General features: G+C 44.4%; 1 protein-coding gene across 1 annotated transcript; it reads left to right on the top strand.

Annotated features, from left to right (window-relative positions):
• The first annotated feature begins 5,618 nt into the window (after positions 1-5,618).
• LOC117188305 lies at positions 5,619-11,651 on the top strand. The gene is made up of 2 exons (XM_033391940.1): positions 5,619-5,823; positions 10,822-11,651. Exon 2 carries the CDS (start codon positions 11,003-11,005, stop codon positions 11,558-11,560), a length of 558 nt encoding a protein of 185 aa, XP_033247831.1. The 5' UTR covers positions 5,619-5,823; positions 10,822-11,002; the 3' UTR covers positions 11,561-11,651.
• The last annotated feature ends 653 nt before the right edge of the window (positions 11,652-12,304 follow it).

Below are 12,304 nucleotides of genomic sequence, written 5' to 3'. Positions count from 1 at the left end.
GGATCAGTTTCCGTCCTTTGGTTCTGGTTCCGTTTCTGGTCTCGGTAAGACATCGATTCTCAGCCATGTGATAGATACGGGAAACGCCAATACCATCAAACAACGGCATTTATCGGTTTCACCTGCCATAGACAGGAAGATAGAGATCGGGGTAATTGAGGAGTCGGAAAGCGCATGGGCCTCGCCTGTCGTCTTAGTCCAAAACTAGGGAAAGTCAGACTTTGCTTGGACAGAAGAAAGGTGAATGCAGTAACTGAGAAAGATGCCTATCCGTTTCCCCAGATTGATGGCATTCTAAGCAGACTACCAAGAGCAAATTTTATATCAATCTTGGACTTGAAAGATGCTTTCTGGAAAATTCCGCTAGAAGTAGGTTCAAGACCCAAAACGGCGTTCACTATACCAGGTAGACCCTTGTATCAATATAAGGTTATGCCATTCGGGCTGTGTAATGCGTCTCAAACGATTTCGAGACTGATGGATAAAGTTATTCCGCTTGCACTTCGCAACGAAGTATTCGTGTACTTGGATGATTTTCTCATAATCTCTGATAGCCTGATTGCCTCACACATGAAAGTGCTAGAAACGGTTTCTTCGAAGATTCGAAAGGCTAGACTGACGATAAACATCGAAAAAAGTCATTTTTGTATGCAATCGGTTAAATATCTCTGGCATGTAATTAGTGATGGGGGCATAAAGACCGATCCCGATAAGATTTCGGCCATTACCAACTTCCCTTTGCCAAAAACATTGAGAGCACTGAGAAACTTTCGGAGAAACTATCGGAAGCTCATTCTCAGCTTTGCTTCAGTTTCAGCTCCATTAACTGATCTGCTGAAATCAAAGCAGAAATTTGTCATGTCCAGTAAGGGAGAAAAAGCATTTGAGCGGCTGAAAGAATTGCTCTGCAGTGCTTCTGTTTTGCGTAGCCCAGACTTCACTAACCCAATTTACATCCATTGCGATGCAAGCAAATCAGGAGTTGTAGTCAAAAAAAAATCGCTTTTGTGTCAAAAAAATTAAACAGGGCACAGAGAAATTATACCGTTACGGAGCAGGAGTGCTTATGTCGAGGGCCATGAATTTACGGCTATCACGTACCACGCCTCGTGTAAGTGGCTAATTTCACAAAGCGACCTGCACTCAAGATTAGCTAGATGGGCCCCCAAACTCCAATGCTTTCGATTTGAGATTGAGCATAGAAAAGGGAAGTTAAATGTTGAACCTGACGTTTTATCGAGAGTATATGAAGGTGACATAGCAGCTATGGATATGCACCAGGGGCTATTGGTAGATACAGATACCCCACACTTCAAATCAGCAGATTATTTAAATCTAGTAGAGCGTGTAGAAGCCAATAGTTCGAAACTGCCAGATATAAAAGCTGTTGATGGTTTAATCTATCGTCGAGCAGAACATTCAGCAGGGTATCTCGTGCATGATTCTTTTGCGTGGAAGCTCTGGGTACCGAAAGAGATGGTAAAGGAAGTGTTGGAAAGAGCACATGACCATCCCTTGGCCTCCCATGGAGGGATACATAAGACCTTGGAGAGTATCAGGCGCTATTATTATTGGCCGGGTCTGGTGAATGATGTGAGGACACACATTAATGCCTGCAGTCAATGCAAAGCAACAAAACCACCCAACACCACTTTAAGACCTCATATTGAAACACCGGCGGAATCACAGAGGTTTTTCCAGAGGCTTTACATCGACTTCCTGGGGCCATATCCAAGATCGCGAAGTGGACATGTTGGGATATTCATTGTACTGGATCATTATTCGAAGTTTGTGTTTCTAAAGCCCGTCAAGAAATTAACAGCGGAGGTGGTAATAAGCTATCTTAAGGAGGAACTGCTCCACACGTTTGGCGTACCGGAATCCATTTTCTCAGAGTGCGCGAGCTTACTAGAAAGAAAAAAAGCAGTCAACAGAGAAATTCAACTCCTCAATTGGTGCCAGATCCGAGGGTAAGTGGAGGAGAGCAGGAGGAAAGTTCTGCTGGCGGCGCAGCAGTACATGTATTTAAGAAGTCGGAACTTTTGCTACCCCTTAGGTTTGGCACCGAACCAGAGTTCAATCTCAAGGCAAAAAGAGCCCCGCTTCAACATAAGCGAAGCAGAGACGATAATAATTCGACCAAGGCTGGCCTGCCGAACCGAAGAGAGAGACAGTTGCCGTTGGGAATCAGCAGAGCGGGTCGTGGATTCGCGAGTGGATCAAAAGAAAAAGAAAACCAAATTTGATCAAGCTTTTGTTTGGTAAACGGAAGCACCATTCGTCCATCGGTGCTATCCCATAAGGCTCAGAGGGGCTCAGTGCCATTGTGTCATAGAACTACAGTGTTTAAATCTTAACGTTGTATCAAGGTGGTGAACCGAAAATCCAGAGCGAGCGGGATCAGCTCGAATTTTCGGTCGCACGAGAAGGGGAGAGTGTGCGAGTGGATGGGAAAAGAGAAAAAAAATAGGAAAAGGAAGTAGAGTAGAAGAGTAAAAGAATGAAATTTGAATAAGCTAAAAAAAACTACCTATTAATTCAACTGTAAGGGGTAAAGGGGAATTCGTTTTGCTTTCTTAGGGTAAGTGTGAGTGCAAGTGTCAGTATACATATGTATGTAAGTACAAAAAAAAAATTCTTGATCCCTCACAAAAATTTCTCAGCTGGCGTCGAGAAACAACAAAAAAACAGTTAGTAAATAAAACGTTTAAACGGAGTCATTTCAATAATCGGTTCTGCCGATAATGACAATTTGCTTAAATATACTTGTTGTACTGGGGAAAAACGAAAAAAATGGCGTTTAGTTTGTAAGTCAATGACCGTCAATCGAGCGCTCAAGTTGGAGATAGGGGCTCAGCTGTTGACGCAGCAAAGCCAAGCTTCGAATTTCGAAGAAGCAAAATAAAACGAAGTTTAAGCGCAGGGTTGTTAGAATATAAGTAATTTAAGTTAAGGGAAATTGATAACATGTAAAGAGGGTAGAGTTAAGGTGTTAGTAACGTATTTAAATGTTAGCTATTAATGAAAAAATGCATAATGTCTCCTTAAACTTTGATCTTGATCTCCGATACCCAGCCCCTGTAGTAGCGAGCCCTGAAGAAAAGGGATCATAAAGAGTAGAAGAAGATGGCAGATTATGACCAAGGAAGGGTGGGCGTGGTCCTCCATTCCAGCTGAGGACAACCTTTAATACGTTCGTGTCGCGTGCGTGTGTATATGTGTAAGTGATGTCTAATGGCCAAAAGTTTTGTTTCTCTCCGGTTCTGTGATTGTCCTCGTACATGTCTTGAACTTTTCTTAAACGCTCTTTTTAAATAAAGAAATATCGTAGGTCTCAGAATAGACAAAGAAAAAGAACACCACCCGGTGTACCACCCGGCTACCACCAGTTGCCGGAATGATAGCGTGCTGGTCGACCTCTGAGGAAAACATCAGTCCTACCCATCGTTGTCCACTACAACAATGATCATAATAAATATTTGTATATTTGTCGCCCAACGTGGAGCCACAACGTAGATATATTTACTCACTTTTCATTACTGATGGCCAACTAATTTCCTTTCATGTTTCACGATCAACCTTTCAGATCAAAAAAATCAGTTCACGGTTTTGTGCACATTTAAAACGTACATCCTTATATCTTGCATCTTTATTATACAATTACTAGTAGCTACTTCATTAGCACAGCATTGAGCTTCGCAAAGTCGGTTATTTATCAATATGGGGTTAGATAGATCAGACGATGAAACGGAGGCTGCGCCTCCAAAGTGCTCTTTATGGCTGAAGGAATATGTGACAACCATAAGTGCAACCATGAGTTTCACAAGTCCTGTATAAAGACCCATTTTATGGCAATAAACACTTGCCCAACTTTTCAAACTCAGTGCATCGCCACAAAGGCTTTTCAACCCGTTCAGTTACCTTCAAGAACGCGTTCGGGTGAGGGGACCTCAGAAGATGGGAATTCAATGGTACAACTCAAAAATCAGCCTTCAACAAGCTCGAGCAGCATGACCGCACAGATAAATGCAGCGGTTATGAAAATGCAAAACCAACTATGGAAATGGGATCCCCGCAAACAAGGTCACATTATGTATAACTGGAAACTTTGGTTCAAAGGAGCTTCTGATAGTCTAAATGTGGACAGCTTTATTTATCGAGTCGAGGCCCTGACCTATCAAACCCTTGAAGGGAATTTCGCCCTATTATGCAGCAAGGTTCCATTGAACCTTGTTTGAAGGCAAAGCTTCCGACTTCTAATGGCGGTACCACAAGACCGTTTGTGTGGTACGATGGAAAGACCTTTGCATGGCTTCGAGAAAGCATTTCAGGGACCCTCGGACAGACGTTGATATTAGACAAATGATAAGAGACAGGAAACAAAAAGCAAATGAGTCGTTTGAGGTATTTCTTGAATCTATTTATAAGCTTAGTGACCGACTAGATCAGCCGCTATCGCAAAAGCCCTTGATAGAAATTGTTCGACGAAATCTACGGCCGGAGATCCAGCACGAAATTTTGAATATTCCGATAAATTTGATCGAAACGTTGAGGGAAATCTGCAGAAAAAGAGAATGTTTCTTGGAAGAGGTGCATCGTACGCACGGATATTAAAAAGCAAGTCGCCAAGGAAGTGATCAGTGATTAGGCAACTGAATTTTAAGAGGGAGAAGCGAATGAGGAAATAGGGGGCAATGAGGGATATAGATACCAGGACTGTGCAGCGAAGCGGAAGATATTTTGCCACGGTTGTGGTATCCCAAATACTTATAAACCGTCCTGCCAAAAGTGTCGAAAAAACGGGAAGGGGAACCCATCAGACACTCGTCAGCTGACAGGTATTTCACACCGAAAACCGACGAAGGAGGAATAGAAGCAGAGAGTCGCACGGATGGATCGGGAAAGATGCCCGAAACGGCACAAGTAGCGGAACCTTAGTACTGGCATAGAAGGATAGTGTTCGGGCCAGCCGCCGAAGATTAAATTAGGAAGTAAATTTAAGCATTGTAATTGTTATTGTATGAGCAGAGTGAGCCGCCTATGTTTTGCAAGCGTTGACGTTCTGCAGACATGCTGCGCTCTCCCGCTAAAGGGGCTCTCTGCCGCCGCCACTTCGGCAATTACCTTGCTGTGCCGCCGCCACTTCGGCAATCACTTTTGATCTGCCGCCTTCGTCTTTTAGTTTATTTATTTAGTTATGACCCCCCTGCGCATCGGTTGCATACCTCTTACCTATCTGGCCCTAGAAAGCAATTGGCTTCTGTTGCGTGACCTTCCATCCATGGCCACAATTATTAGTTATTGATCTGAATTATGAAGTCTAGTGTAAGTTAGGCTAGGGCAAAGCGGGAGCGCAATAAAAGCTCGCTCTCTCGCTCTTGGCGAATTCGCCCCGCTTTGCCACCGTAGGTTAGCTAGAGTAAGAGATTTGAATTGTGAAGAAAATATAGTTGTTCGCCAACCCGAGCGTATCAAGTTTTTCGCCCCGCCAAATAAATAATTTAAATTACAGCCACCCAAAGTTTTCGGTAATTGATTAGAAAAACTCTTCTAATTTTTCATGGCGCCCCCGGGTGGACTGTAAAGTGAATTATACGCAACAACAATAAGTGACAGTGACACAAGAAATTGCAGTATGCATATGCAAACATATTCGTTGCCCGCGTCGTGTGTGTGTGCAATCGGCAATCAATTTGTAAAATATCATCGCGTCGGTCGCGCCAACAATGATTTTTGTGCAAATTCTGCTACCGCCGAGGGATGCCCTGCGATAAAGACAGGAAAGTAGCAGTTGGATTCAAAGATCCAAAAGAGGAATCAGAGGTATTTGTGCAGAAAATTGAAGGCTGAGCAAAAGACATTCAGATCTCTCTTTGAGGTGTCTTGTGCTGAAAACATTGCACATCGCCTTCAATTCTAGGCACAGACGTATGATATACATATAGTAGAGCTTGATTGCATGCATTTTATTAGTAATTGCATATGTAAATATAACTAAAAACACATAAATACATACATATCGACACATACAGACATGTGAACCTCTATTTGGACGCAACAGTTATATGTACATACATACATCTTTCGTTTACTGCAATCACTGTCGCCCCCCCCCCTTATTTTGCTCTACCTTTCTCGTCGTTAGAACCTCAGAAAGTTTGTTCGTTCGTTCACCCAAGCCACGGCGCATAGAAAGTATGCACACATACATACAAGCAGCAGCACCGGTGCATTATTTCGTTTTCGCTTTCGCTTCTCCACTGCTGCTTGCGTTGTATTTGTTGGGAGAATTTTCGTTGCCGCTCTTGAGCTTAACGGTGCGCCAAGTGACGCGCTACCCTGTATCTAACGGGTATATTGTTTTCGGCTGTTACTTGCCAAGTGACGCGCTACCCTGTATCTAACGGGTATATTGTTTTCGGCCGTCACTTGCAACGACTCTTTCCCTTGATACCTCGTGCCTCGACATTCAATTCAAATTCGTTTTCGATTATCGTTCAAACATATAAAAAAAAAAAAAATAATAATAATAAATAAATAAATAGAAATAATAGTGGTTTGTTGTGTAAAATCTTCATTCACAAACATTATGGCAGAAAAAAGTAAATCCACTCTTGAAGACTTAAAGATTAAGCTCAAAAGTCGAGTAAAAAGCATTCGCCGCTTAGAGGATCGATTAGATCAAGGGTCGATTCCTTTGCAATTACCGGAATTACAATGTAGATTAGATTGTTTGAATGCTTCAATTGAAAAGGCTAACCATTTGCAGGAGCAAATCGAGGACATAACAGGTGATGATGCATATGCAGCCGAGTTGGAAGAGCTGATAATTGTCACCAAAGGAAAGATAATGTCGCTTATCACCGCCTTTGATGCAGCAAGCCAGACGAAGCCAGTGTCTTCTTCAGCCCCAACTCATGCTAGACTTCCGCAATTGGCATTACCCAAATTTAGTGGTAAACACTCGGAATTGAAAAATTTCATTAGCCTTTTTGAGAGACTAGTCCATAGCGACAACAGCATACCGGTGATCGAAAAATTTAATCATTTGATTTCGTGCCTCTCTGATGAAGCATTAGGATAAAGGCGTTCCAAGTCACCGAGGCAAATTATGAAAAGGCCATGGTTGGCCTAAAACGAGTATATGACAACGATTATTTGATTTTCACGAATAATATTTCCACATTGTTCAATCTGCCGAGAATGTCGCATCAATCTGCATCATCTCTAAGAACTCGAATCGATACTGTTTCGTCGATTTACGGATCATTACTGTCGATCGGAGATGATACAAAAATTTCGAATGCAATGCTCATTCATCTCGTTTTAAACAGAGTCGACCCAGTGACGAAACAAAAGTGGGATGAACAGCTTACTTATGAGAAGTTGCCGCTTTGGTCCGACTTTGAGAAAGTCTTGAATCGTCGATACCAGCATCTGTCTGCTGAAGAATCGACCAAGCCAAGGCAAGACAAAGTCATGCCAAGCAAGCAACTTAATCGCAGTTCATTTGCTTGTTCTTCCACTTCCACCAACAGTAGAACTCAGCAAACTTGTAGCTATTGCAATTCAGGAGACCATGTAGTGTCAAATTGCCCTTCATTTTCGCGTCTCTCGGTGATGCAAAGGTTTGAGTTTGCTAAGTCGGCATCCCTATGCATTAATTGTCTGCGAAAAGGCCACGCTGTTGTAAAATGCAAAGCCAATAAATGTCGAGTGTGCAGCCGCTCACATCATACACATCATACACACTAAGAGCGGTGAACACATTCTGGCCAGAGCTCTGCTCGACTCTGGATCACAAACAAATTTTATTACCGAGGACCTCGCTAATCGCTTACAGATCCGTAGAGAGGAGTCCTGTATTAACTTGCTTGGAATTGGTGAATCTAATTCTCAAGTAAAGGATAAAATACCCACAGTGGTGAGGTCGCGAATAAATGGTAGTGAGTTCTCCTTTGATTTTTGGATCCTGAAATCAATTTCAGGTTATCACCCTGACCAGTCAGTGAATGTGACTGACTGGCGAATCCCAGAGAACCTACCACTGGCAGACACTTATTTCTACAAGCCACAAAGAATAGATATGCTAATTGGAGCAGAATCGTTCTTTAAATTATTAGCTGTTGGTCAAATTAAACAAGGTCCTGACTTTCCAACTCTTCAGAAAACCCTTCTTGGTTGGGTTGTGTCGGGAAAATATGTTTCCAGGAGTTCTGCTCCTCAAATTACAAACAGTTTGAGTTGCACTGAAGAGTTGCTAGTATCCATCGATAGGACCTTGAAAAAGTTTTGGTCACTGGAAGAAATGCCATCTACCAAGAAAATTGCCACACCTGAGCACAAGCTATGTGAAGAACACTATCGTAAGACAACTCAGGTACTATCATCAGGTCGGTTCGAAGTAAGGCTCCCGTTTAAATCGGATCCAAATTGTTTAGGCAACTCCTTTGAGGTTGCGAAACGGCGGTTTTTGTCGCTTGAAAGACGATTGCATCGTGACCCTGAGTTGAAGAAAATGTACTTGGAATTCATGGAAGAGTACCTCTCCTTAGGTCATATGTCTCCTACTGACAATACGATTCCTTCTACTCCACACTACGTAATCCCTCATCAGTGTGTTCTGAGGCCACAAAGTACGTCTACCAAGCTCCGAGTCGTGTTCGATGCTTCGTCCAAGACGTCCTCACAGGTGGCCTTAAATGACATTCTGATGGTGGGACCTACCATTCAAGAGGAATTATACTCGACACTGCTCCGTTTCCGTCTGCACAGGTTTGCCCTGACTGCTGATGTTAAAAAGATGTATCGCCAAGTGATGGTGAACGAAGCGGATCGGCAGTTTCAGCTCATAGTGTGGAGAAGAGACCCTTCTGAATCCTTGAGATTATACAAGCTCAACACTGTAACCTATGGGACTGAACCAGCCCCATTCTTAGCTATCCGGTGCTTGAAAAGGTTGAGTGAGTCTGCGAAGCTCTCATTCCCTAGAGCTGCTAACGTTATTGGGTCCGACTTTTACGTCGATGACTTGTTGACTGGTGCTGCATGCGTAGAGGAGTTAAGGGCAATTAAGTCCGAAGTGTCGCAGGTTCTTCAGACCGCAGGGTTTGAGTTGACTAAGTGGTTTTCAAACTCACCCGAGATCACCGCATCTGAGAGCACAGCCAAACCCATAACAATCTCGGATTCAGAGTCGACAAAGGCGTTAGGAATCTCAAGGTTACCTACTGACGATGCCATTAAGTTCAAAATTGACAATTCAGTTATGGGTCTCCGAGCGACAAAACGGAACATACTATCGGTGACATCAAAGTTGTTTGACCCCCTTGGTTTATTAAGTCCTATCGTTATAAAAGGCAAGATCCTATTGCAGGAGCTTTGGCTTAACAAACTAGATTGGGATGAGTCGATCCCGCTGCATTTGGAAACAGCGTGGAATAAGTTGAAAAATACACTATCTCAATTGGAAGACATATCCATATCTCGGTTTGTGTATTCCGATCCGATGTCACCGGTTCAAATACATTTCTTTGCTGACGCCTCAATGAGAGCGTATGGAGCGTGCGTCTATATACGTAGCAGAACTGCAAAATGTTTAAAAATATCATTGTTGACTTCGAAATCCAAAGTAGCGCCGCTCAAGACCAAAACGCTCCCAAGGCTTGAGTTATGTGCCGCTCACCTTCTCGCAGATCTCTGTCACAGAATCAAGCCCCTATTAAACGTGCCCATTGAACGAGTCGTTTATTGGTCGGATTCAGAGGTAACTCTCCATTGGATCCGGTCTCATCCATCGTCTTTGTCGACTTTCGTTTCAAATAGAGTGGCTGAGATTCAAGAGTGGTCAGATGATGCTACTTGGCGGCATGTACCCACGAAACAGAACCCAGCAGATATTGTCTCAAGAGGTTGTGACGTCGACGAAATCGTTCAGTCAATTTGGTTCGAAGGATCATCATTTCTGAAAGAGGAAGAAGAAAACTGGCCCAAGAACGCTCATTTCGAACACTCCGATGATCTTCAGCTGGAAAAGAGGAAGACTGCGGTCGGATTGACCGCGGCTGTGCGAAGTTGGGAGCTGTTAGATGTCATCGAGGGATTCTCGTCACACCTCAAACTGCTTAGAGTGCTCGTGTATGTGTTCCGCTTTATAAGAAAATGTAAAGACCCAAGCCTAAATTTCGAAAAAACTATCTCACCGACCGAATACAATGAAGCTTTTTATAAAATTGTCGAAATCATCCAGCATCACGAGTATCAAGTAGAAATTGAAAAGGTTAGGAATGGATCTACAATTGGTCCTAGTCTTCAGCGGTTGAACCCATTCATCCATGAAGACACAGGGACTTGGTGCAACTTTTCGTTGTTGCGAGTGGGGGGGCGACTAGCCAAAGCTCCTATATCATACGATGCCAAGTTTCCTCTGCTTTTGACTAAGCGCTCGCAATTCGTGCGAAGCTATATTCGTCATCTGCACCATTCGAATTTTCATGTCGGCCCACGAGCACTTGTGAGCATCCTTCGACAGAGCGTGTGGATAGTGAACGCTCAGGAGGTCTGCCGTCAGACAGTTCGATCGTGTATGCGCTGTTTTAAATGCAAGCCTCGATTGCTGACGCAACTCATGGGGAATTTACCCGCAGATCGACTCCGTGCTCTCCGCCCATTTTCAATTTGCGGCGTTGATTTTTGTGGACCAGTGCACACGACATTGAAAATTCGCGGAAGTGCGCTTTTTGTTTGTTTTACGTCCAAGGCGGTTCACCTAGAAATAGTTTCCGATCTAACCACTGACTGTTTTTTGTTTGCTTTCCAAAGGTTCGTCGGGCGCCGAGGATATCCCCAAGTCGTCCATTGCGACAACGGGACGAACTTCGTCGGAGCGAGCCGCCATCTCAGCGCTTTGCGGATCAGGCTCAAGGAGCAGGGAGACGCAATTCGCGACTTCGCGTCAAAAAACGGATGCGAATTTGCGTTCATACCGCCGCGAGCTCCTCACATGGGAGGGCTATGGGAGGCAGGTGTAAAAACTGCCAAGAGCCTACTCCTACGGGCGGTAGGCAGTGCGCCCCTAACCGCCGAAGAGCTCGCCACAGTCCTCGTCGGCATCGAGGCCATAATGAACTCGAGGCCGCTGGGAGCCATCAGCCAAGATCCAAGCGACGGCGAGGCCTTAACACCCGGGCACCTGCTGACAGGCGGGTCGCTCATCGCCCCCCCCAGCACTGCGGACTCCGGACCAGGAGAGTCTCAGTGCTTGCGGCGATGGCGACTTGTCTCGTCAGTCAGGCAAGCGTTTTGGCAGCGATGGTCCCGCGAATATGTCCTGGGGCTGCAAATTCGGGGAAAATGGCACCAGCAGCAACCGAACCTCGAGGAAGGAGACCTCGTCATCGTGGCCGAGGACAATCTTCCGCCTCAGGAGTGGCTCGTGGGGAGGGTCATCGCCACGCACGCAGGAGAGGACGGCATGGTCAGGGTCGTCGAAATAAGGACTAGCACTGGAGCGGTTTTTCGGCGGCCCATACACAAATTAGCGCCGCTCCCAATGTGTTGAAGCCGATGCAGGCGTTCAACGGGGCCGGTGTTGCGTGACCTTCCATCCATGGCCACAATTATTAGTTATTGATCTGAATTATGAAGTCTAGTGTAAGTTAGGCTAGGGCAAAGCGGGAGCGCAATAAAAGCTCGCTCTCTCGCTCTTGGCGAATTCGCCCCGCCTTGCCACCGTAGGTTAGCTAGAGTAAGAGATTTGAATTGTGAAGAAAATATAGTTGTTCGCCAACCTTGAATAAGATCGAGCGTATCAAGTTTTTCGCCCCGCCAAATAAATAATTTAAATTACAGCCACCCAAAGTTTTCGGTAATTGATTAGAAAAACTCTTCTAATTTTTCAGCTTCAGCTCAGCCACAAAAATCAAATAAATATTTTAAAGTTTAACCAAGTTCTCTTTTTATTTTAAGCCTAAATTAATAGGTTAATTTTTCCGTTGCTGTGTCGAATTGCACAACGGTTAATATGGACAACGATGCGAATACAGGCTCGGGCGGAAATATTGTGATGGCTGATACCAGGCTGAGCCTTTCTAAGCGTAAAGTGCAGTCATTATGTGATCGATTGCACAGGCTTGGCGAATCCTTCGCGGGGAATAAAATCGACAAGTTGACCGCCGCGGAAGTCGAGGTGCACATTGATATGTTGGCAGGATCGCAGCTGCATCTCGTCACATCCAGGTTCGCCCATCAGTTTCAGCTTAGGAGAACTCAATCGTCTGTACTTGTGTCTAAGCTGAGCGATATC

The sequence above is a fragment of the Drosophila miranda genome, chromosome 3, assembly GCF_003369915.1.
Source record: "Drosophila miranda strain MSH22 chromosome 3, D.miranda_PacBio2.1, whole genome shotgun sequence".
Lineage (NCBI taxonomy): Eukaryota > Metazoa > Arthropoda > Insecta > Diptera > Drosophilidae > Drosophila > Drosophila miranda.
Note: the sequence above shows the minus strand (reverse complement) of the source record. Positions and strands in the feature narration are given on the sequence as shown.

Bases quoted from the DNA above. Each gene is read 5' to 3' on its own strand.
- LOC117188305 (XM_033391940.1), top strand. From the start codon at position 11,003: ATGGGAGGGCTATGGGAGGCAGGTGTAAAAACTGCCAAGAGCCTACTC.